At 47.4% G+C, this 24,463-nt stretch overlaps 1 protein-coding gene across 4 annotated transcripts in view; it reads left to right on the top strand.

The window, feature by feature from the left end:
- The window catches only part of ADCYAP1R1 (ADCYAP receptor type I), an 813,459-nt gene that overhangs the window by 622,855 nt on the left and 166,141 nt on the right, over positions 1-24,463 (top strand). For all 4 annotated transcript variants that reach the window (XM_069211038.1, XM_069211037.1, XM_069211036.1 and 1 more), the window contains exons 6-8: positions 4,604-4,707; positions 18,965-19,062; positions 21,534-21,666. In XM_069211038.1, coding sequence (XP_069067139.1) covers positions 4,604-4,707; positions 18,965-19,062; positions 21,534-21,666 — 335 coding nt within the window. The remainder of the gene's footprint in view (positions 1-4,603; positions 4,708-18,964; positions 19,063-21,533; positions 21,667-24,463) is intronic.

Genomic DNA, 24,463 nt, shown 5'->3' with positions numbered 1-24,463 from the left:
AGTGATGGAAAATGTGGCATATGACCAGTAGATCTGTATAAAATAATACATATCGGGAGGAGGGAGAATATAACTTGATCACCTTATTTTCTGCCATTGAGACTGGTAAGGAGGTAAGTTTTGTGAACTTCAAGAGCTTTTTCATAATCACTGCAACCCCTCACTTTTCTTTTCCTGAGGTCTATTCAGATGTAATGTATAAAAATTCTCTGGGAGTGCCACTAATATGTCAGGAGTTGAATCCTGGGTTAACCAGGTTTCTGTTAGGAACAGTATGTCAGGGAATTATGACTCGAGGAGGTCATATATCTCGAGGTTGTGTCTGACCAAGGATCATGTGTTAAGATAAGCAATGTGGAGCTCTCTGTTAATAAATGTGGATGCTGGGCAGGGAGCAGTTCCTGCCATGTGACCTGTCTCTGCGAACCTTCTGTTGCTAAGGGAAGCAGAGGGCTACGGATTAAGATACCAAATTTATTCAGTTTTTGAATCAGTGATTCCTCTAGGAGGTGAGTATTGGTGTGTAAGGCTCTGAGGCCCTTTGAGGAATACATTAAAACTTGGGTATAGTGGCTAGACGCTGGCTCCGGCTGGCCATGACAGGTGCAGATGGGCTTGCCTTTGGTGCACCTTCGGAATTTTGGAGACAAATGAGAAGAAGGGCTTAATGAGGAGTAAAATGGAGTGTAAAGAATCAAATACATGCACTCAAAGCATATTCTAGTCACGTCTTTTGACAATGAGTTTCAGAGCACCACTCAAAATGACATTTTGACATTCACTAACAAACAAGTGCATTTGTCAACCTAATGTGTTTTCTTGCATTGGTTTCTAAGACAACTGCCTACACAAACCACAATGTACCTCAGGCCCTGCTAATGCTTATGTGCTAAAGCATACAAAAGGAGCTAAGACAGACTGTCAGAAGAGTAATCATGATGAGAAACTGCAGGGGCATGACCAAGCGCCAAAGCAAAATGGTGCACTAAACTCGAGCTCCCCCAAAGATGGCGAATCTGCCAAAATCCTGACTGATACTGCGTGGGGGAGGATGTCAAGGCCTCAATCAATACGTCTGGCCACTAGGGAAGTAGATTGCCATGCCGTAGGACCCCAGGCACTGGCATTTGAGGTGTAGCTGGTCGGGCCTATTGAATTGACCGTGCCATGTCAGGAACTGAAGAGGGGAGCAGCTGCAATGCCACCAAGGCTGGGCCTTTCCTGGGAACCCATTGATTCTGCGCACAAGACTAGAGCCAGAGGTTGCAGTAGGGTCTCAGTGGACTTCCTGAGGCCATTAGTGACTGGTGCGCCGGGTGTGGGCAGGCCGATTCTGCCCTTGGGAGTTGAGCATCTGCTGGTGTGGTCAATCAGAGAGTGGACCTGAAGACCAGGGACCACTGCAGTTGGAGACACAGGGGCAGTAACCCAGAGACCAAGAGATGGAAGAGTCAATAGTGTGGATTCTAGGTGACAGGGATCCGCGTACCAACAGAGGGCGGTACTCCCAGGGCACCGCTGACAGGAGAGTATCTAAGTTTACCTTTGTGAATCAGGCCCCATGTGTATATCAAATGTAGAATAATGACAGATCACAGAGTAGATCTTTTGAATATGTTAGAGTTTATGATGGCACATTCATATGGCAGCAGCTCTGTGGCCAAGATGATCTTAATACACACACACACACACACACACTCACACACAGTGAAAAATGTAAGGATGGTTGTGGAGGAAAATAGTGAGGGCCATAAATACTTTGAAGGATGAGGACAAAATAGTAAGAGGATTTTAAAAATGTAGCTGGGTAAAATGTACAGAATTAGAAAAATATTATAATAGACAGAGGCGAAACAATTGTTATTAATCAGGTAGGAATTTGTGGGGGTACAATAAAAAAGTGCTATAAAGACCAGAATCAAGAAGAAGACTTCTATGGGTATATGTAGAAAGAGGTCCCTAAACTGTAGTAAAAGGCTCAACTCACAATAGGCAACTGAGTGGTAGGAAAGATGAAAGAAAACAATTAATGGGCATGGCCGTTTAGATGAAAAATGGAGAAGATAAGTAAAAGAAAAATCACCATAGGCACTCTGATTTTAGGTAGATAAGTTTAGAGATGATATAGTGTCAACTTGTGTGAAAGAGCCAAAGAAGTGGCCAGACTAAAGGGATAGATTAAACAAAATAGTTAAAAGTGAAGCAAGAGAAGATACATTTAGGGAAAGAGAAATACATTGCAAGAGTCAGTCAGAGATGCATTGTGGACTAAAGTTGTCCCTTTCAGAAATAAGGGAAAAGAGGTTGAAATAATAATAGGCAGAGAGCAAGCAAAGACGATATTTACCAGATGCACATTATTAGCTGGCTGTGAAAACAGAGACATTTGATCGAATGGAAGGATCACAGAAAGGGGAGACAGTAAGTGGTCAACAACATATGTAAGAGATGAGGGGTGCGGTGTTGCACAAACACCACCAACTCATCCGGACCACCAAACGGTCCTTCTACAAAGAACGCATAGACAACAACATGCACAACAGCAAGGAACTTTTTGCCATCATCAAAGAACTCACCAAACCAAAATCCTGCACCACCGACCCTCCACACTCCCAAGACCTCTGCAACTCCCTCTCAAACTACTTCCACTGCAAAATCGCAGACATACACAACAGCTTCACATCGTCAGCACTCACCATCACCACCACCAATACAACCAACACCACTACACCCTGCCGCACCAACCTACTGAACACTTGGACCCCCACCAATGACAAAGAAATCGGCAAAACCATGAGCTCCATCCACTCAGGCTCCCCAACAGACCCTTGCCCCACCACATCTTCAACAAGGCCAGACAAATCATCGCTCCCCAGCTCCGGGCCATCATCAACAGTTCCTTCGACACCGCAACCTTCCCAGATATTTGGAAGCACGCCGAAGTCAACGCTCTTCTCAAAAAACCCTAAGCAGGTCCTGAAGACCTCACAAACTACCGACCCATTCTCTTCTCCTCTTCCCCACAAAGGTTGTGGAGAAGATAGTAAACATACAACTGTCTTGATTCCTAGAAGACAACAACATACTTGACGTCTCCCAGTCTGGATTCGTCACAGCGCCGAGACCGCCCTCATCGCCTGCACAGACGACATCAGGACCAGTTTGGACAAGGGTGAGACCGTCGCCCTCATCATCCTAGACCTCTCTGCAGCTTTTGACACTGTATGCCACCAAACCCTCAGCGCATGCCTTTTCGACGCCGGAATCCGCCACAAAGCCCTGGACTGGCTCACCTCCTTCCTCTCCGAAAGAACCCAAAGAGTTTGCCTCCCTCCTTTCTGGTCTACAGCCACCAAGATCATCTGTGGGGTCCCCCAAGGATCCTCCCGCAGCCCCACCCTCTTCAACATCTACATGACTCCTCTCGCCAGCATCCTCCGCCCCCACGGCATCACCATCATCTCATACACTGACGACACCCAGCTCATTATTTCCCTCACAAGGAACCCAGCTACTGCCAAGATTAACCTGCACGCCTGACTCCTCGACATCGCCAACTGGATGACAGCAAGCCACCTCAAATTGAACTCAGACAAAACAGAGATCATCATCTTCGGCCCCAACAAGGCAGCATGGAATGACTCTTGGTAGCCCACTACCCTCGGACCACCCCCAACACCCACGCATGCAACCTTGGCATCATACTGGACTCGTCTCTCTCCATGACCCAGCAAATCAACGCCATATCATCCTCCTGCTTCCACACCCTTTGCATGCTACGCAAGACTTTCAAATGGATTCCTTTAGAAACAAAAAGGACAGTCACCCACACCCTCATAAGTAGCAGACTGGACTAGGCAACGCCCTCTACGCAGGGGCTACAACCAAGCTTCAAAGAAAACTCCAGCGAATCTAGAACGCAGCCGCACGTCTCATCCTCAACCTCCCCCGCCACAAACACATATCCACCCACCTCAGACCCCTACACTGACTGCCCATCAAGAAAAGGATCATTTTCAAAATCCTTGTCCACGCTCACAAAGCCCTCCACAACACTGGAACGGCCTACCTCAATGAACGAGTCAACTTCCACATACCAACTCGACAGCTCCACTCTGCCGACCTCGCCCTCACTACAGTCCCCCGCATCCAACGCACCACCTCCAGCGGCAGATGCTTCTCCCACCTCGCCGACAAAATCTGGAACTCCCTTCCCACCAACCTACCCAAGACCCAGGACCTCCTAACCTTCAGACAGCACCTAAAAACATGGCTTTTGGAGCAGTAACCGGCCCACCTCCACCCTCCCCTCCCAGCGCCTTGAGACCCTACCGGGTGAGTGGTGCGCTTAAGAAATGTATTTGATTGATTGATTAATTGAGGGGATCATAAAGCAACGTGATCCACTAATAGATATGCATTTTACTCTTCATTCCAACTAAAATATTACCCTTGCACCTACTTGGAGTACCAACTGAAACATGAATTCACTCAATGAGTGAAGCAAAATGATAATGTGTATAAATGTAATTTGGCTAGTTGTAGATTATGTTGAGATTATGTCCTCAAACTGAAGGAATGCATATGATATGTTCCCCCACAGGATATATTAGCAGAAATTGTACTGAAGATGGATGGTCTGAACCCTTCCCTCACTACGTTGATGTATGCGTCATTGATGAAAATTCAACAAGTTCTGAAAACCAGGTATGCCTCCTAGGTTCTAGAGACCATATTATATACAATGAACTAGTGGACGAATTATTATGTAGCGATGGTGGAAAATGTATTACACTACCTGCATGCTTGAACATGTGACAGCTATGGTATGGCCACTATATTGTGAAACATGGGGTATAACTGTACTGTTTCAATTCTGGCCTCGCAGATTTTACATTCTTTAATGTCTCAGCCATTTCTCAGCCATCCAGAGTATCTTAATTAATTAATTAATCATATTTGACAAATGATAAATTCTGCTCACTTTGGGCCTCATTTACAAGAAACTCATGCATCATCATTGATGCATCAATTTCTTGCGCCTACCACACATCCCCTAACAAAGCAATGGATGTGCTGTATTTACAATACAGAGCTCCGTGGTGCACGTTTTCACAGATGCATCCACAGTTCTGACGCATCTGTTGGGGATAAAGTGATGCACTGCTGGAGTTGCATTCTTAAACTGACACAATTCCAGCAATGCAATGAGAGTTCCATTGAAAAAAGCCCTGCATTCATTTTACACCTGGTCTAAGCAGGCAGTAAAATGTTAATGCAGTGAAGTCGTAGAGTGTCGCTGTGAAAAGTTGCAAATTTCATTGCGTCAGTTCTATGTGGCTTTTTTCATGGTAACTCCCAGCCTACATACATTATACCTGGTGCAGGTACAATGTGATGCAGGACTTTACAAACTGATGCTTTGAGCCCAATGCGTCAGTTTGTAAATATAGAGCAGTGTAGTGCACTGCTAGCGCCGCAGCTGCATCAAAAAATAGGTTGCAGCGGCGGCGCAAAGGCTTGTAAATGAGGCCCTTTGTTTATTGTCCTGGTGATGAGGATGGTTGAAGCAAGTGTTGGCTTTGAAGAAAAGAATAAATAAAGAAGAATTCAGACAAAGAATAAACTTGTGTCCTTCCATGTGCATCCAATGGCTTTTTACACTTTGGGCCAGATTGAACAGAAAATGACGGTGCACAGGACTGTGCCAAATTTGGCAGCCTTGTGCATCTTCATTTTGAAAAAGCAGGAATGTGCCGTATTTACTAGAATACGGTGCACTCCTGTGTTTCCCCCTGCACCAGCACTTTATTTGCTGCCATGTGCCAACGCTGCCACCCTTGCACCGCAGTGCAAGGATGGTTGTGTTGAGGGGGAGATTGTTTTTTGTGCAGGAAGGTCTTCCTGTACAAAAACAATCTTAAATGGTGATTTGCTCTTTCTATGTGTGCTGCAAAATGCAGTACACATAGAAAGAGCAAAAAATGAGGAGAAATGAAAGCATTTCTCATCGTTGTGCCACTCTAACGCCACCCATGGGGTGGCGTTAGTTTTTGGCGCCACCTCAGGTTTACAAAACTCAGAAATCGGAGGCAGCATCAAAATGCAATGGGAGTTGCTGTGGCATGCCCACAACAACACCCATTGCACACCCCTTCCACGCAAAGTGCTGCATGTGAAGGGGCTGTATTTACAAGGTGGTGTTATGCCACAAAAAGTGGCTTAACGCCACCTTGTAAATACAATACATGGCAAAGTGCCCACAGGGCGCCACGAAAAGTGACGCTCCAGTGGTGCTAAGGGCTCATAAATAGCCAGGTCCTGTTCTGTTGGATTAAAGCAGAAAAAAAATATTGCCCAAGTTTCAGCTGTCATAATTAGGTACACATCCTCTGTGCTTATACTGTGAAGTTACCACCTTGACTAAACAAACTTCCTCGAAAACGGAAATGACATAATTCACCCTTTGTCCCCCCCAATGAAATTGCAGAATTAATTTCTTGTCTCACAAAGATCTGCTCAACAACCTCCTATTTGTTTTTGAGGGACAAGGGTATCTGCAAGGGAGGAAAATGCAGAATGTAAATAGGTCACTTAGGGCCAGATTTAAGAAAAGTGGCTCTGCACCCAGTGCAGTGCCACTTATCTTGCACCCCTTAACACTCCCCTGACATCACCATGTATGCGCTGTATCTAAGATAAGGTAGTTAGGGAACTAGCGTCAAATATGTTGACACTAATCCTTCACAGCACATTGAGGCCCAGTATGATTAATGGTGTGCATCCTTTTAGCACCTGCTCTGAGCAGGTGTTAAAAGTGCTGAAAAAAATGACTCAAAGAAATCTTTTAGATTTCGTTGCGCCATTTTTTTGGGCCCCCTAACGGGGGAACCCCCCCTTTGCATACATTATGCATGGCACATGCATGAGGGTTACAAAGTGACAATGCATGTACTGCGCCACTGGTGCGATGTTTTTGGCCTTCTAACGCCACATTAGCATAAACAAATGAGGCTAATATGGTGTTAGATGACTCAATGGACTCCTAAATCTGCCCCTTAGAGCTTTGTTTACTTTCTGTTCCCAGTGCTGCCTGTATTACTGTTGGAACTCGGGGCATCAAAAGTAGTGAAAGGGGTACCAAAGACAAGCTGGGAGTAAATACTGATAATTTTGGTGACCCCTGTTGCTGAATAGCTTGGTCTAAGTCTTGATATGACTGTTAGAGAAAACAATCTAACATCAGTGATTAACATTAGTGCTGGTGAAAAAAACATTTTCCCAAGGAGCTCACCACCCACTTCTGCTGTTGGCGCAGCCCATGTCCACAATGGCTGTCAATGATACTCATGTTGTTTTGCACTCTACCTACCTAACCATCCCATCTACCCATTTATTCATCCTTCTGTCCCAACAGAGACGTTTTAGGGCGTGGGCAAAGTGAGCTCTGGCCCAGGGCCCAGGCATTTCAGCTTTTAGGGGGGCCCGATTCGAGCCACTTCTGTTCTGCAGTCTCTTGACCTGATGACTTTCAATAATTCTTAAACGTATTGTTTTAAATACCGTTTGCCTTTATTTTCATTTGAGTGGTTTGTGAGAGTCTATTATAGGCATTTCACAGAGAAATTTTGTGTTTGTTTCATGCAGCAACCATAAAGAAGTTTCCTTTGAATAAAAAAAGACCTCACAAATGAGAAAAGGGGGGTGTCACAGAGACTCTTTGCAGTAATAGTGATCTGGTGCTGTGTTACAGTATTGAAAACACACACCACTATCACAGAATATTAGATGTAAACAAATTTAGAACTTGAACAACTGTACCTGTGCACTATCAGTGATCTGGCCACAGAGGGCATGAAAGAGCTGAAACTGGTTCATAAATGCAAAGCTGTTCCAAACAGAGGCCTCCAAAATACTCTTGGCGCTGGCCCCCCCCCAAAATCCTTAAGATGTCCCTAGGTCCCAAGCCCTACTATGCTTTCTATCATTTCTAACCGTGTCCTCCCTCTCTTGTGCCTCTGTTCTAGCACTGATCTTTCTTAGCTCCTCTCCATGCTTTATCCATGTATTTTTCTTTGTTTTCTCCCTTCGAGATCCGCTCCATAACCACTAAACCCCTTCCAGATTTTCAGACTCTAGATATAATTATGGAAATAGTTATGGGCATAATTATAACTTTAGGAAATTACAAAAAAATATCAGGTTTCCAAATCTGAGGCCCCATGAATCCGAAACTCATGACAACGTCTCCTGGCCGACCATTGGGTGTTCCTGCTGCCGCACCCACCCGTGCTCAGTTGTTTCTTACTACTCTGTCTAGTGATCCTGTCATCAACCTGTGTCAAAGGAATGCATAGTTCAGCTCAGCTGAAATTTAAACTTGTAACCAGCATGATACCTAATTCCCGCAACTGAGTCACTCACACCATCGCCCTCTGTTGGGATGATCTTTGCTTTCAATGGCAACTGCACCTAAGGCCTCGAACACGGGAACGCCGATCAATAAAGGACTCTCACAACACTTGCGTACGTTTAATGCCTGCAGGCGCGAAACCTGCCAGCCTCTTTATTTCCTCGTCCTCTGACGTCAGGACGAAACCACCTATGCAAATGTAGCAGAGGGTTTCCCGCTATTATAAGCGGTAGCTAAACACCCCTCTGATTATGGCATGCCCCAATATCAACATAACAGCCCTCCTCCCTCCCCCTTTCCATCCTCCTCACTCTGCAGGCTGATATACCTGCCCTCTCTTCTTTGTATCTCTTTTTCACCTGCCCTTCCCTTTTCTGCCCATTTCCTTCAATCTAAAAGCAGCCTTTATCTTCTTCAAGCCATCCTTTCCGCCACTCCTCCTGTATCTATATTCCTCTTTCACCACCCATCCCCTCACCATCTTTCACTCTCCTGTAAATCATCTTTCTCTTTGCTCCTCCCTCCCTTTTCCTCACCATTGCGCAGCTCCACAAAGTCTAATTTGACCTTTTAGGTAAAGTCTGTATCCCCCTTTTAATGAGGATTTTACAAAAGGATTTAAGTGCATCTACACTCAATGACCAATTATAAGCAACAAGGAAGATTTGTTTGTCAACATGCCTACTAGACACGCTTGCTGACATTGTACATTTGACGCACTGTACTGGAATATTAATTCTGTGACTCAGAAGAGTTGTGGTCTTAACTTGAAGAACCTGCTTCTGACCAGATAACTGATCCAACCAGCTCGCAGCTCAAAATTGATATTTCAGAAGCGAGACCACTAAATCAATCCCTTCTCCTCAACCGGCCACCGGTGGCACAAGCAATTCTGCGACTGCCTGTCATCCATTTTACATGGAGACATTCCTCATAGATGCCAAGTGGGATACTAGGTAATAAAATGAAAATGATCTATTTAAAGAACATTTTAAATTAATTAACCTAAGAACTTCCACACCCTATACCCATAGACACTTAACAACCTGTTACCAAATGATAAATTACTAATTCGATAAAAAACAATTGGCACATTTACAATTACAAGCTATATTTAAAAACATAATAACTATACTAACAATATTAACTTCTAAATATAATATACTAATATACAATAAATTATTTAAAAACAATATTTTTACATCAATATCACCATAAACGATGTTAACTGCAACTATATTCTTGCAACAATATTATATACTAAAAAATTATTTATTTATCCTCGATATTCTGTTCCACGGTATTTTTCTCTTCACAATATTTTTGTCACAATATTTATTCCACACAATATTTTTAATGCAATATTTTGGCAAAACACCTGTCTGTAACGAGCTGCGAACACTAAAGCTTTATTGGAAGCCCACAGCTATGCACACGCCATGATTCACTGTCTGCGCAGTCGCTAATGATGAGTAATGCGTCCATTACTTACGATAATGGCATTACTCCTAGTCCTACTCCCTCGCCTTCCGTTCCCACCAGTGAGGCTCTCTGCCGCCCCCTAGACCCCTCCCTTCCCTTTAAAAAAGCCCCCCCACCCCACCACCTCCGGTACAGAAACAAGCCCAAACAGCAACTCAGGCGGTCCGTACCGGGAGGGCGGGAGGGAACGGAAAGGAAGGTGAGGGATTAGGACTAGGAGTAATGCCATTAACGTAAATAATGGACGCATTACCTCCCGTCCTTCCCTCGCCTTCCTTTCCCACCATTGAGACATAGCAAGAGAAAACAGGAGATGGACACTGAGTTGCAACAAGTTTAATCACAACCAAAAAGGATACCGGACAACCACCCTCCTATTACATCATAGAGGACAAGACACGGTGACACAATACCGACTCCAAACTCCTCAAATCCGCCAGCCTGTAATGACGAACAAAAGTAGAAGGTGAGGCCCAAGTAGAGGGCCTGTACATTTCCACCACAGAAGCGCCCTGCAGCTCAGCCACCGTAGCAGCCATACCCCTGGTAGAACGGCCCTGTATCCCCTGAGGCGGAACAACCCCTTGCAAAGAATAAGCCATCAAAATTAGAGAGCAAACCCAACGACTCAAGGAAGCAGTGGATTGCTTCTCCCCCTTCCGAGCCGGACCGAAATTAAAAAACAGGGAATCACCTTTCCGGAAAGGAGCAATCACCTGTAGATATTCCAACAAAGACCTACGTACATCCAAAGAATGCAACCGAACCTCCTCAGCCGAGGAAGGATCAGGACAAAAAGCAGGCAGGATAACCTCCTGCCGAGCATGGAAAGCCGAATTCACTTTGGGAACAAACAAAGGAACCGGAACAAGCACAACCCGATCAGGAAAAACCTTACAAAAAGGAAAAGAGCAGGCCAACTCCCCCAACTCCCCCAAACGACAGGCTGAAGTAATGGCCACCAGAAAAAGGTTTTCAAAGATAGATGATATAAGTCACAGGAATCCAGAGGTTCAAAGGGAGGAACAGTCAAGGTATCCAACACCAAAGAAAGATCCCAAGAAGGAAAGGCCCGCACCGGATGAGGAAACAACTTAAGAAGGCCCTGGAAAATCACGAGCCCCTAAAGGCCTGAATCGCAACCCACTGCACACGTACGGAAGCCACAGACAAACCCAACTGGGCCCCATCCTGCAGAAACTGCATCACCTCAGAGAAGCTGCCCTAGGATCCAACCTATGTCGCAAACACCAGGAAGAAAAAACCTTCCACTGCTGACCATAAGACAGCAACGTGGAATGACGCCGTGAAGCCAGCAAAGTTGAACTCAAAGTGACCGGAACCCCTAAGCTCGTCAATCCCCTCCGTTCAACTTCCAAGCCGTCAAGTGCAACCGCCGCAACGACCCCATCGGGAGGCAAGGAAACTCCAGAGGCGAGGGACAGAGAGGGAGAGTCCACATGTGACCAGATGCCATCAACCGAAGCAACGGAAACCAATTCGCCTGTGGCCAATGGGGCGCGATCAAGAGAATCCTGGCCTTTGGAAGACGTACCCTCACCAGAAACGTAAGGAGCAACTGGAAGGGCGGAAATGCGTACAGAAGATCCTGAGGCCAGGGACACGCATCCCGTCCACCGCCCAAGCCTGATGACAACGAAACCAGGAGCAAAAGCGCCTCACTTTCGCATTCTCTGGGAGGCAAACACATCCAACACCGGAAGACCCCACAGGTGAACCAGGCGACGGAACCTTGACAACCGGAGGGAGAAAAGCTGAGACGAAGGAATGACCCGGCTCAAAAGATCCACCCGAACATTGACCACCCCCTGAATGTAGGTGGCTTGCAGAGACAGAACCTACTCCTGAGCCCAAACAAAAATGTCCCTCGCAATGCGGAACAGCGACCGCGACCTAGTCCCTCCCTGCCTGTTCACGTAAGACTTGGTCAACAAGTTGTCTGTCCGGATAAGAACATCCAATCCCTTCAGGGATTCCTGAAAATGAACCATAGCAAGAAGCACCGCCTTCAACTCCCGCCAATTCGAGGAGCGTCTGGCCTCCAGAGACAACCAAAACCCCTGGACCTGAGCCGATCCCAGCCAAGCCCCCCAATCGGAGAGGCTGGCATCAGTCGTCACTACCACCGGGCAAGGAGGAGATAAAGACACCCCCAAACGAAGATGAGCCGGCACCAGCCACCAAGCCAACTCCATGCGAACAAACCCCGACACAGGAATCCTTGTCCGAAGAGAACTCGACACCGGAGACCAACGAACGAGAAACCAGTTCATCAGGCAAAGAAGATGAAACCTTGCCCACGGCACCAGAAAAACCACTGACACCAAATGACCCTGCAGACGCAACCACTGTAGGGCTCTGGGAGCAGTCTGCGACAAGATCGACAACACCTGTGACTGGAGGCACAACAACCGCTTCTCTGACATAGTCACCAAGCCTTGAAGAGTCAGAAATCGGGCCCCGAGAAAAACCAGATCCTGGGAAGGGACCAAATCTGACTTCCCCCAGTTGACCAAAAAAACGTGATTTTGCAGGACCAACAGAACCCGGGCCACATGACTCCTTAACAGAACCTGAGTGGGAGCTTGAATTAGAATATCGTCCAAATAAGGATGGACAAACACCCCCTCGGAATGTAGAAGAGCTACCAGAGGGGCCAGCACCTTGGTGAAAATCCATGGAGAGGATTTGAGGCCAAACGGCAGAACACAAAACTGAAAATGGTCCTGGCCTACAGCAAAGTGTAGGAACCTCTGAGAAGACAGTGCCACCGGAACATGCAGGTAAGCATCCTGCAGATCCAGAGACCCCAGGAAATCACCTGGACCGACCAGAGGAAAAATCGACTGAATGGAAAGCACACGAAAATGTACAGACTTGATTCAGAAATTCACACCCTTGAGATTGAGGACAGGACGAAAGCCCCCTGACACCTTTGGAACCAGGAACAAGATGGAATAGGTGCCCAGACCTCTCTCTCCCACAGGAACATGGGATATGGCCCTCTTGAGGAGCAAGTCCCGGACCCCCTCCAACAATGCCCGCCTCTGGGCACCGTTCGCAGGCAGCAGAGTAGGACGGACTCCTGTATCTGGAGGCACCACATCAAAGTCTATGGCGTAGCCATTGTTCACAATGTCCATCACCCAGCGATCGTTGAGATCCTCCTGCCAAACATGAAGAAAGTGCCTCGGCCGCCCCCCAAACGGCCCGCTGCCAGGCCCACAGTGATTGTCAGGAACCCTTCTTGAGGCCTCCCCGCCCCAAAGGGGCAGACGTTTTAGGAGAAAAACGGGGCTGAAAACGACGCTTCCTGGAAGAAAAAGACTTGGAATCAAATTTGGGAGAAGAACGGGAATGCTTCCGCCAACCCTTGCCAGAAGAAGAACCACCTTTGTAAGGAAAGGTGTGCTTCCTCTCCTTAAAAGCTTTCAAAAGCATGGAAGGCAACTGATCCCCAAATAAATTGCGTCCTTCAAAAGGCAGCCTCAGGAGAGCAGACTTCTCTCCAGGATCCGCCTTTCACATCCTTAAACAGAGGGACCTACGAGCCCCAATCAAAGCTCCTGAAGCCAGAGCCAAAGTACAGACAACATCAGATGACATGTCCGCCAGCAACCTGGCCTGTTGTTCCATAACCGCCAGCAGCTCCGAACATTCCGAACCCTCCTGAACAGATACCACCAGCTTGTCAAAATCCTGCACCAAGGATTGGGCAGAATAAGCAGAAAAAATTCCAGCTCTGAGGGCCAAATTCTCCGACGCCAATGCCCTCTTCAGCCCCGAATCCACCTTCCTGTCAGTGGCATCAGCAGGAACACAGTCCTCCGGATTGACTGCCGTCTTGCCAATCAAAGTTGCCAAAATGGAATCAAGCTTAACGGAAGGAGGCAACACATCCTCCCCCTCCAGTAAGTACAGTTTCTGAAGGAAGCGCGGAACCTGAGACTTGTCCACATCCTTCCCTTCCCAGAACACCATATCCTTAACAGGGCCCTGGAAAGGCATGGCAAACCGCAAAGGTGTTTGATATTGAGGGAACAAGTGGGAACCAGCCCCCGAAGGTTGAAAAACAGGAAACCATAAATTTTCCCGAACATGCGTCAGAACCTCCCACATCTCCTCCCTGGAGACATACTTCCCACCAGAAGAAGTAGAAGGAGCGTCATCATCCGATGAAGAAGACCCCTCCGCAGCCCCCGAAGGACGGGATGCCGGAGTACGTCCAGGTCTAGGCGCTCCAGCCTGAAGAGCACGAGACACAGCCACCTCAATCATGTCCTGAACCTCCTCTCTGGACATGAGAGGCGCAGGAACGGTTGTACAACGGAACACCGATTTCCTAAACAACTAGTGCCTTAACAACGAGGTCGGAACACCGACCTCGTTGCTACTACTAATGATTTTACCACGAATGCCTTAACAACGATTTTCGTTGTAAAGGCATTCCTGATAAAAGCATTACCCCCCAACCCCACCCCAAAACCTAAAACCCCCTGACCCCCCACCCCAAACCCAAAAACGCCCAACCCCCCCAACCCCACCCCAAAACCTAAAACCTCCTGACCCCCCACCCCCTCCCCAAAACCAAAAACGCCCCACCCCCAAACCCGCCCCAAAACCTAAAACCCCCTGACCCCCCACCCCCTCCCCAAAACCAAAAACGCCCCACCCCCCCAACCCCACCCCAAAACCTAAAACCCCCTGACCCCCCACCCCCTCCCCAAAACCAAAAACGCCCCACCCCCCCAACCCCACCCCAAAACCTAAAACCCCCTGACCCCCCATACCCTCCCCAAAACCAAAAACACCCCACCCCCCAACCCCACCCCAAAACCTAAAAACCCCTGACCTCCCACCCCCTCCCCAAAACCAAAAACGCCCCACCCCCCCAACCCCACCCCAAAACCTAAAACCCCCTGACCCCCCAACCCCCCAACTCCCTCCCCAAAACCAAAAACGCCCCACCCCCCAACCCCACCCCAAAACCTAAAACCCCCTGACCCCCACCCCCTCCCCAAAACCAAAAACGCCCCAACCCCATCCCAAAACCTAAACCCCCTGACCCCCCTCCCCCACCCCAAAACCAAAAACGCCCCACCCCCCCAACCCCGCCCCAAAACCTAAAACCCCCGACCCCCTCCCCAAAACCAAAAACGCCCCACCCCCCCAACCCCACCCCAAAACCTAAAACCCCCTGACCCCCCACCCCCTCCCCAAAACAAAAAACGCCCCACCCCCCCAACCCCACCCCAAAACCTAAAACCCCCTGACCCCCCACCCCCTCCCCAAAACCAAAAACGCCCCACCCCCCCAACCCCACCCCAAAACCTTAAACCCCCTGACCCTCCACCCCCTCCCCAAAACCAAAAACGCCCCACCCCCCCAACCCCACCCCAAAACCTAAAACCCCCTGACCCCCCATACCCTCCCCAAAACCAAAAACTCCCCACCCCCCAACCCCACCCCAAAACCTAAAAACCCCTGACCCCCCACCCCCCTCCCCAAAACCAAAAACGCCCCACCCCCCCAACCCCACCCCAAAACCTAAAACCCCCTGACCCCCCAACCCCCTCCCCAAAACCAAAAACGCCCCACCCCCCAACCCCACCCCAAAACCTGAAACCCCCTGACCCCCACCCCCTCCCCAAAACCAAAAACACCCCAACCCCATCCCAAAACCTAAAACCCCCTGGCCCCCCTCCCCCACCCCAAAACCAAAAACGCCCCACCCCCCCAACCCCGCCCCAAAACCTAAAACCCCCGACCCCCTCCCCAAAACCAAAAACGCCCCACCACCCCAACCCCGCCCCAAAACCTAAAACCCCCTGACCAGCCACCCCCTCCCCAAAACCAAAAACGTCCCACCCCCCCAACCCCACCCCAAACCCTAAAACCCCCTGACCCCCCACCCCAAAACCAAAAACGCCCCACCCCCCAACCCCACCCCAAAACCTAAAACCCCCTGACCCCCCACCCCCTCCCCAAAACCAAAAACGCCCCAACCCCACCCCAAAACCTAAAACCCCCAGACCCCCCTTCCCCCACCCCAAAACCAAAAATGCCCCACCCCCCCAACCCCGCCCCAAAACCTAAAACCCCCTGACCCCCGACCCCCTCCCCAAAACCAAAAACGCCCCACCCCCCCAACCCCACCCCAAAACCTAAAACCCCCTGACCCCCCACCCCCTCCCCAAAACCAAAAACGCCCCACCCCCAACCCCACCCCAAAACCTAAAACCCCTGACCCCCCAACCCAAAACCAAAAACGCTCCACCCCCCACCCCCACCCCAAAACCTAAAACCCCCTGACCCTCACCCCCTCCCCAAAACCAAAAACGCCCCAACCCCACCCCAAAACCTAAAACCCCATGACCCCCTTCCCCCACCCCAAAACCAAAAACGCCCCACCCCCCCAACCCCACCCCAAAACCTAAAACCCCCTGACACCCCACCCCCTCCCCAAAACCAAAAACGCCCCACCCCCCCAACCCCACCCCAAAACATAAAACCCCCTGACCCCCCACCCCCTCTCCAAAAACGCCCCACCCCCAACCCCACCCCAAAACCTATAACCCCCTGACCCCCCACCCCCTCCCCAAAACCAAAAACGCCCCACCACCCCAACCCCACCCCAAAACCTAAAACCCCTGACCCCCACCCCAAAACCAAAAACGCCCCACCCCCCCAACCCCGCCCCAAAACCTAAAACCCCCTGACCCCCCACCCCCTCCTCGAAACCAAAAACGCCCCAACCCCCAACCCCATCCCAAAACCTAAAACCCCCTGACCCCCCAGCCCCTCCCCAAAACCAAAAATGCCCCACCCCCCAACCCTGCCCCAAAACCTAAAACCCCCTGACCCCCCACCCCCTCCCCAAAACCAAAAACGCCCCAACCCTGCCCCAAAACCTAAAACCCCCTGACCCCCTCCCCAAAACCAAAAACGCCCCACCCCCCCAACCCCAACCCCACCCCAAAACCTAAAACCCCCTGACCCACCACCCCCTCCCCAAAACCAAAAATGCCCCACACCCCCAACCCCACCCCAAAACCTAAAACCCCCTCACCCCCACCTCCTCCCCAAAACCCAAAACCCCCCACTTACCTTAGTCGACCCCTTGTCACCTGCGTCCTCCTCCTTCGCCAACTCCCTTCTTTGTACCTTAACCACGCATGTTCGTAGTTCAGAACATACGTAGTTAAGGCACAAAATAACAGAGTCGTGGTTAAAAAAAGCGTTGTTGCGCTTTCGTTAACCACGACTTCATTAAAAAGACTTCGTTGAAAAGGATGTTTCCCCGCAGGAACCCCTAGCGCAACCTGGTGTCCACCAGGAGTGGGAAGGGGAACCGCAAAATCCTCCCCCAAAGAAGAAGAAGAAGAGACAATCCTGCGCCGCTTGGAAGGAACCTGCCTCGACATTATCTCAACAAGAAATGTACCAAAGAGGCCAACAGCATCCATTAAAATAAAGGATAAAGCCCCCCCATCCAACAGCAGCAAATGAGAAAAGAGCATTAATTAACCCTAAGATAATAAAAAACGCGGGCAGAAACGCCCGTCCTACTGCCAAGACGCAAAGTTTCCCAACCGGCACATCAGCCTAGCAAATGCAAGCCAAAGAACCGAAAGCACAGCCCCAGCCACCACAGAGCCGACCGACTCCATCAGCCGACTCCAAGGACGCGTTTCTAAGGCAGCGCCGCCAGCCACAGGAAGAAGCGACCGCCGGGAAACTCACCGCGAGGTGCACCGTGCTCGCCGAGAGTCAAGACGATGCCCCCCCAGACCCTGCCGTGAAGGAGAATGAAAAGGTAAGTCTAGCGGGGCTAGACAAAAAGAACAGGAGGTGGTGGGGGTGGGGAGGGGGTTTGAAGGGAGGGGTCTAAGGGGAGGCAGGGAGCCTCATTGGTGGGAAAGGAAGGCGAGGGAGGGACGGGAGCTAATGTTCCAAGACACAAGGCCCCGAGGACTCCACACTAGGGAAACATCCACTTACAAGAAGGCCCAATGACCACACAGTGGTTCTGGAAGGGTGCAAGCTCTCTAAACCATCTAGGGGAAAAAAAACAAATATAACGAGAGTGACCTTAATTAGAGAGTTGAAAAGGTCTCTAGTTAAAGTTTAATTCGACAATCGCTATTCTCTGGGTTTTGCACATTTTTCTCTTTCATTGTGGGAAAGGTTTTACTCAAGTGATATATGTAAACACTCCTTTTAAGAGAATGCAAATTAGTTCCCTCAGTCTACGAACGGGTATGATTTACTGAACACATTATATTTGCTTTGTAAGTCGCTTGTACAGTGCATTCATGGCTTTCTCTATGTACAGTATATGTTTCTATGCTTCGTTTTACCAGTGAATATAACTATAGCGTTCAACCTTGTAAATACCGAGTTTAATATTATTAAAGAACAAAAGACACAGATACAAAGGAAGGAATACAGATACTCAGAAGGAGAGAGATGTTTGGAGAGGCAGAAAGACAGGTAGAAAATAAATCAGTAATAGAACAAAGATTGACAGGAACCTATTCAGATGGAAAACTAGATAGATGGATGGATGGATGGGTGGTTGGATAGATGGACGGACGGACAGACGGACAGGAAGGTAGGCAGGTGGTCAGAGACACAGGCGAATAGGTAGTCTAGTCAAGACAGACATTTGCAGATAGAATTGAAGCATTTTTATTGCCATGTCATGATGGCATTTTTCACGAATCCTCCACTTTAACCTTAAGCCGGTGTTCCCCAACCCCCGGGCCGCGGACCGGTGCCGGTCCGTGGATCAATCGGCACCGGGCCGCCCCACTGTGGCGGGCGGTAAATGTTTGATAATTTTTCCGTGGCACGCTTGTCACACAATGGGACAAGCGGGCCGCGGAAAAATTATCAAACATTTACCAGTCCGCGGCGATAAAAAGGTTGGACAACACTGCCTTAAGCTATCCGCATGCAAATGCTACAACTTAAACAATTGATCGAACTATTGATAATCATCATTGACAGTGATCTTTGTCATGACCATGTTCCTTATCTCCGCAGGATTACTATTATCTGGCTGTGAAGGCCCTTTATACAGTCGGATACAGCACTTCACTAGTTGCCCTCACAACAGCCATGGTCATCCTTTGTCGTTTCAGGTGCGTAAACTGAACAACGGTTCTAAATTATATATTCACTTTCCTTGCTGTGTCTCTATGTGTTGTTGTCTGTATGTCAAAGGAGGTTACTGAAATAAGCAATAGAGATATTTTGGTAACTAGAAATGTCAAGCAACATTAAATCAGAAACGGATGAAAACGAATTGGGCAACGTTTTGGTGAAATTTGCAAAATTCCAGAATATTTGCGTGAAGTGAAATACTTGAATTTTCTTGAAATTTCACATTATGTGATACAGCATAACTTCTTTTTACCCAACTAGATACCTCATCTAAAACATATTCGAAAAATAATAGAGGGAGACTTATTCACACAGAACATATTTCACCAAGGTACATTTTCTCCGCGAACGAGACTCCTGTCAATATATCATGAGATTTGTTACAAGAGCTTGAGTAAAAAAAGTGGTATGAGATACCGACAAAACTGAATCACTGCAAAAGAGCAATTCTGTGAATTTTTCGTTGAATGTCACAAAAATTGATGAGAAAAAAGTTACGTCATTTGAAACACCCTTGAACCAGAAACACTGTGGGGCATGTTTACAAGTCCCAGAGCGTTGCTGTAGCATCTTTTTTTTAAAGCTACAGCGGCGCTAAACAGGCCTCACTCTGCACCATATTTACAAAGCGGTGCAATGCTAGCATTGCGCCACTTTGTAAACCCTTGCGCCGCATTATACCTGCACCAGGCATAGTGGGTGTAAGAGGGACGTTCCCCTGCAGGGAGGCCTAAAAAAATAATGCAGTGAAATTTACTAGATTTCACTTCCCCATTCTAGCGTAATGTTTAACGCCTGCCCAGGGCAGGCATTAGTGACGCTATGCTATTTCCTATTGGCCTCCCCAAGCTTTGCAGGACTAGCATCACAATGTTTGGCGCTAGTCCAGAAAAGCGCCCCAATAGCATCAACATTTTTTGAGCTATTGTGCTAACTTGTTCCATGGTGCAGTGTATTGTAAATACAGCGCTACCATGGTGCTGTTAGTGGGCGCAGGGCGATGAAAAAAAACTGACACATTGGAGCCAATGCACCTGTTCCTTGCAAATATGTGCCTATTTTTTTAACTTATGGTCAAGATAGCACAGGTGCAACGAAGGCCCCCATGGTGCGGAGGGGTGACGAGTCTCAGGGGCCCCATTCAGCACAGTATCAGATCCTGAGACCTCCTGAATAAGTCCATAGGAGGCTCCTCCATGTACTTTGCAGGGGTCCTCCTCAAGTTTCATTTTGCCACTATGAGTTAGGAAAAGGCAAGAAAGGAATAAGCAATGATCAACTTGTTGTTTGTAACTTACTATGGGTTTACATTCGAATAGAAATTTAAATAAGTTTGGTATACATCTAGATTCTATTGTAAGTCAGGTGAGGTTATACATGAGCCCATACTTTCAAAAATATTCTGAACTTTCCAGATAAATATGGATTGTATTTCCCTAAATTAGGTTTCCAGACGTTCCAGAATTCACATCCCTTAAATACATTGCTTATTTGGTGCTCGTGGTGAGTGCCGGCCCTCATATTTTGGAATTGTAACTTATTTTTGTTGATCATACTTTGAGACAGAACAAGAGGGAGTAAAGCGGCACAAAAGGAGAAAGAAAAATATATATGGGATAAAAACCCCATCCTGTACATTATTGTATTGTATTTATGAATATAAAAGGCACTCTTGAACTGTAATCAAAGGTGACTCTGCTCACTAAATCCTGTTAACAAGAGTCAGACTAACACTATCAAGTCATCCCTGCCCAAAACTCTTAACCCACCACACCAAAGAAGCATATTTCATGTAGCAGAGTGCAGAGCAATGTTATCATTCACACATGTCCCATTACAAAGGAAATTGCATTACCCTTTCTGTCACTGCCAGTGTGGGAGACACTTTGCTCCTTTGCAACAACAAGTACATTTACAGGACGGGAAACGGAGATAGAGGAATTTGTAAATGCCCACAGTTTCATAAGTTTATGGATGTTGACAGACTATCCAGAAAAATCAAGCCTTGATCTAAGGGCACACCTCCCCTTGCACGGATCTAGCATCTCGCGATTGTATGCATTTGTGGCATGTAACACAGTGATGAATGTTTTTACGCTTGTAGAGTATCCCTTTGTAGGTAACTGATAGCCATGTAAAAGAAGCCGTAATCAATTGTAAACATAGGTAGATGCACAGCTAAAAACAGCTTTATGGTTCGGACCTGTTGTGTTGGCACAGCTACCCTTCTTGTTTCTCTGCATACCGTTTGAAGTCAATAAAATAACATTGTTAACACACCTGTATAGTGAATAGAGTGCTGCATGAAGTGAGAAAAACAATTGTAATTTGTTCTACATGACTACATAAAATCTAAGCAAATGTGTGCATCCAGTACTTTTATGTGACTGCATTGCCTTTAGAAAGAAATTACAAATAGGCCTTTCTTGTTTTTCTCTATCCTATCCAGGAAATTGCACTGCACCAGGAATTTCATTCACATGAATCTATTTGTTTCCTTCATTCTCCGAGCGATATCAGTCTTCATTAAAGACGAAATGTTGTATGCTGAACACGACACCAACCACTGCTCTGTTCCTACTGTAAGTGGCAGGCAATCCCTCAAATAAGTGACAGTTACAGGAAGTGTCCTTATTTTCTACAAATGAAATTTTAACTCTCATAATTGTAAAATGTTCAGAGAAATCAGAGTGCGGTGAGATTAAGTAAAAACTTGAGGAGACAGTTTTAATAGCATCCTATAAAGTGGTTCAGCTTTAGAGTGACAATGGAAAAATGAGAATATCTACCAAGATTTCATGCAACACAGCGCAACAGCGGAAGTTGCTGCATTGCTCGAAAGGGAGAGAACAGAGCACTATCATGTTTACAAAGATATGGTGCAATTCTGCCCTCTTCTAGCTCTTGCACCCGTTTGGCTGCCTATCCCAAAGCAGGCATGATTGTGTTGTGTCGCAAAGGTGTCAGCATTGAGAACAAGATAGTTTTTGTGCGGGAGGACGTACCTTTGAACTATTCCTCTGTGTATATGGCTGCAAAATGCAGCACACATGCAAAGAGGAAATAATGAGGAGAACTAAAGATATTTGTGGGGTAATCCAGCCATAAAATCTTTGTACATCTGGGCCGAAGTTTCTGAAAAGTCGCATATCAATTAAACTATGGACTCTAAAGGAATGAAGCGGAATGGGCCAACTCTAACTTTCAACTATACATTGAAAGACTATTTAGGAGGGTTTAGTGGGCCACCACTATCCCTGGGCCCCAATGTCACTGTACCATTGATAACTACACCCCTGTGACTAAACCAGCTATTTTCAAATAGAATTAGATATTTTGATATGTTATCTTCTGCCGCACAATGACTTTTCTTAACTAAATCCAGTGTTCCCAGAATCTTTAAGAAAGTTTGGTTTAAAAGCCTTTTGTCCTTTTATCTAGTCTATGTTGATATTTCTGAAGAATCCTACTTTGCACAGGAAGTTTGCCATCTGGTACAGGTCCTTACATCCTGACAATATGTTCCAATTGTCACTTGAGTTGGCACTTCTTGTGTTGGATTTTTCATGTATCTACATATGAGACCTTTCTTCCTCTTTGACCTGCTCGGAGATGAAACTTCACTTTTTTGTATCATGTTTAAATCCCCATCAGTCATAAAACTTTACCCCTTTTAGTTAAATAAGCAGGGTGATTTTTCTCTGCAATAAGTGGGACAGGCATCATGGTGTACCTCTACATACTTATCCCCAGAAGTGATGAGCAGGTCCACAGTCAACTATCTTTAGCCTCCAGCATCAAACTCCAGCAGTGAAAATCCAGGTGCAGTTGCTACTGAATTCCAGAGAAAGTAGCTAATAAGAGTCAGGACTGAAATGTTACAGATGTACCTTTATGTGGGCAGACAGACTACAAATGTTTGTTTGTTGTCTGAAAATTTGGAAGAATATGTTCAAGTGGTTGACCCTGAAGTTGATAACAGACTGACACCGAATACCAGAACACTCATGTTCGGATCTAGCTCACTTTGTAGGGATTTAATAACTCTTTGTCATGACTGAAAAGCAGAAGCCCCACATAGCTTCACAAATTGGGTGGACAAGATTTTGGGATGTCAGACACTAGAGCATCAAGTTGCAAATAGACAGGGAGTCCAACAAGGTACTTCAAGGAATGAAACTTGATTACCAACTCAGTTCTTAATTCTGTTGCATTATTGAAATAATAAACCTGTAGTTGAAAACTAAGTGGTGTGGGATACTTTAGCTCGTTTCTCATAAAGGTTTATTTTACATACCGTACTGCTGCTATACTTATCACCTAGTATCCTTCTGTACAATATTAATTTATTTTTAATTGTATGTAGTGTATATAATATATACATGTTTCAAAAGCAAAAATATGATGTAAGTGGAACCCCATTCCAGAGCCCTTTTGGGCCCCAGGTATCCAATCCACTGTGACTGAAGTAAATTTAAGGGGATGCAGTTCACAGACTGTGACCTGGAAATCCCACCTCCTGAGACACAGTAGTTTCCCTACCCACATCAGTGCGAGCATGAAACCATATCCAGCTCCCACCTTTAGGGAAGCATGCTTAAATAATTCAGCCGGAGGGAACAAACATGCCTTTCTTGCTTGCAGGAGCGTTGTTAGGGAGGGCATATCTGGTCTCACTCAGTGGGAGATTTAAATATGCTCCCAACTGGTGGGAGCAGACTTTGGTTTGCCTGGTAGTAAGCATAAACAGCTGCTTCCACCATGCAGGATCAATGTAAACTCCAGGAGTATGCGGGGAGCCAGCTGGGACTGCTCGGAACTGGGGCTCACCCGACAGCCCCCAAATTTCATCTTGGAGGCTGCTCATGAGTACAGCTGGGAACCTACCTACAAATAAATGATGCCTCAGGGGATGGGGTCCCCGGGACGAGAAATGGCTTCAGGAGGGGGGCGCATGGTCGGGCCCTGCTTCCAACCCCCCACAGCCAGCCAACACCTGGCTCATGCTGTGAGGTGGCTGCAGGACCTGGAATATGGCCAGGCATTGTGACCAACCTACCTGAAGGCAGCCAACCCCACACTGTGCTGGCCATGTGTAGCAGATAGTTGGCTACCTGAAGGCAGCCTTACCCCTTCAGGCTGCCAACCCCACACATCATCTTTGCTGTGTGCGGAGTAGGGTTGGTTTTTGGGACCCGGGGCCAAATTCTGTATATTAAGGGGTAGGAGGTGTGCTGCCTCATTCCACAGCCATAATAGGCCTCTGGGAGCCCATCGCCAGGGGTCGAATTCCATTAGAAGGGCTGGGGGCTGTGTGGCCCCAACACCTGAGCCTATTGTGGCCCACAGACCACATCCTACAAGACCTCTCAAAACTAA

The sequence above is a fragment of the Pleurodeles waltl genome, chromosome 10, assembly GCF_031143425.1.
Source record: "Pleurodeles waltl isolate 20211129_DDA chromosome 10, aPleWal1.hap1.20221129, whole genome shotgun sequence".
NCBI lineage: Eukaryota > Metazoa > Chordata > Amphibia > Caudata > Salamandridae > Pleurodeles > Pleurodeles waltl.
The sequence above is the reverse complement of the archived record's forward strand: the minus strand, read 5'-3'. Positions and strand labels throughout refer to the sequence as shown.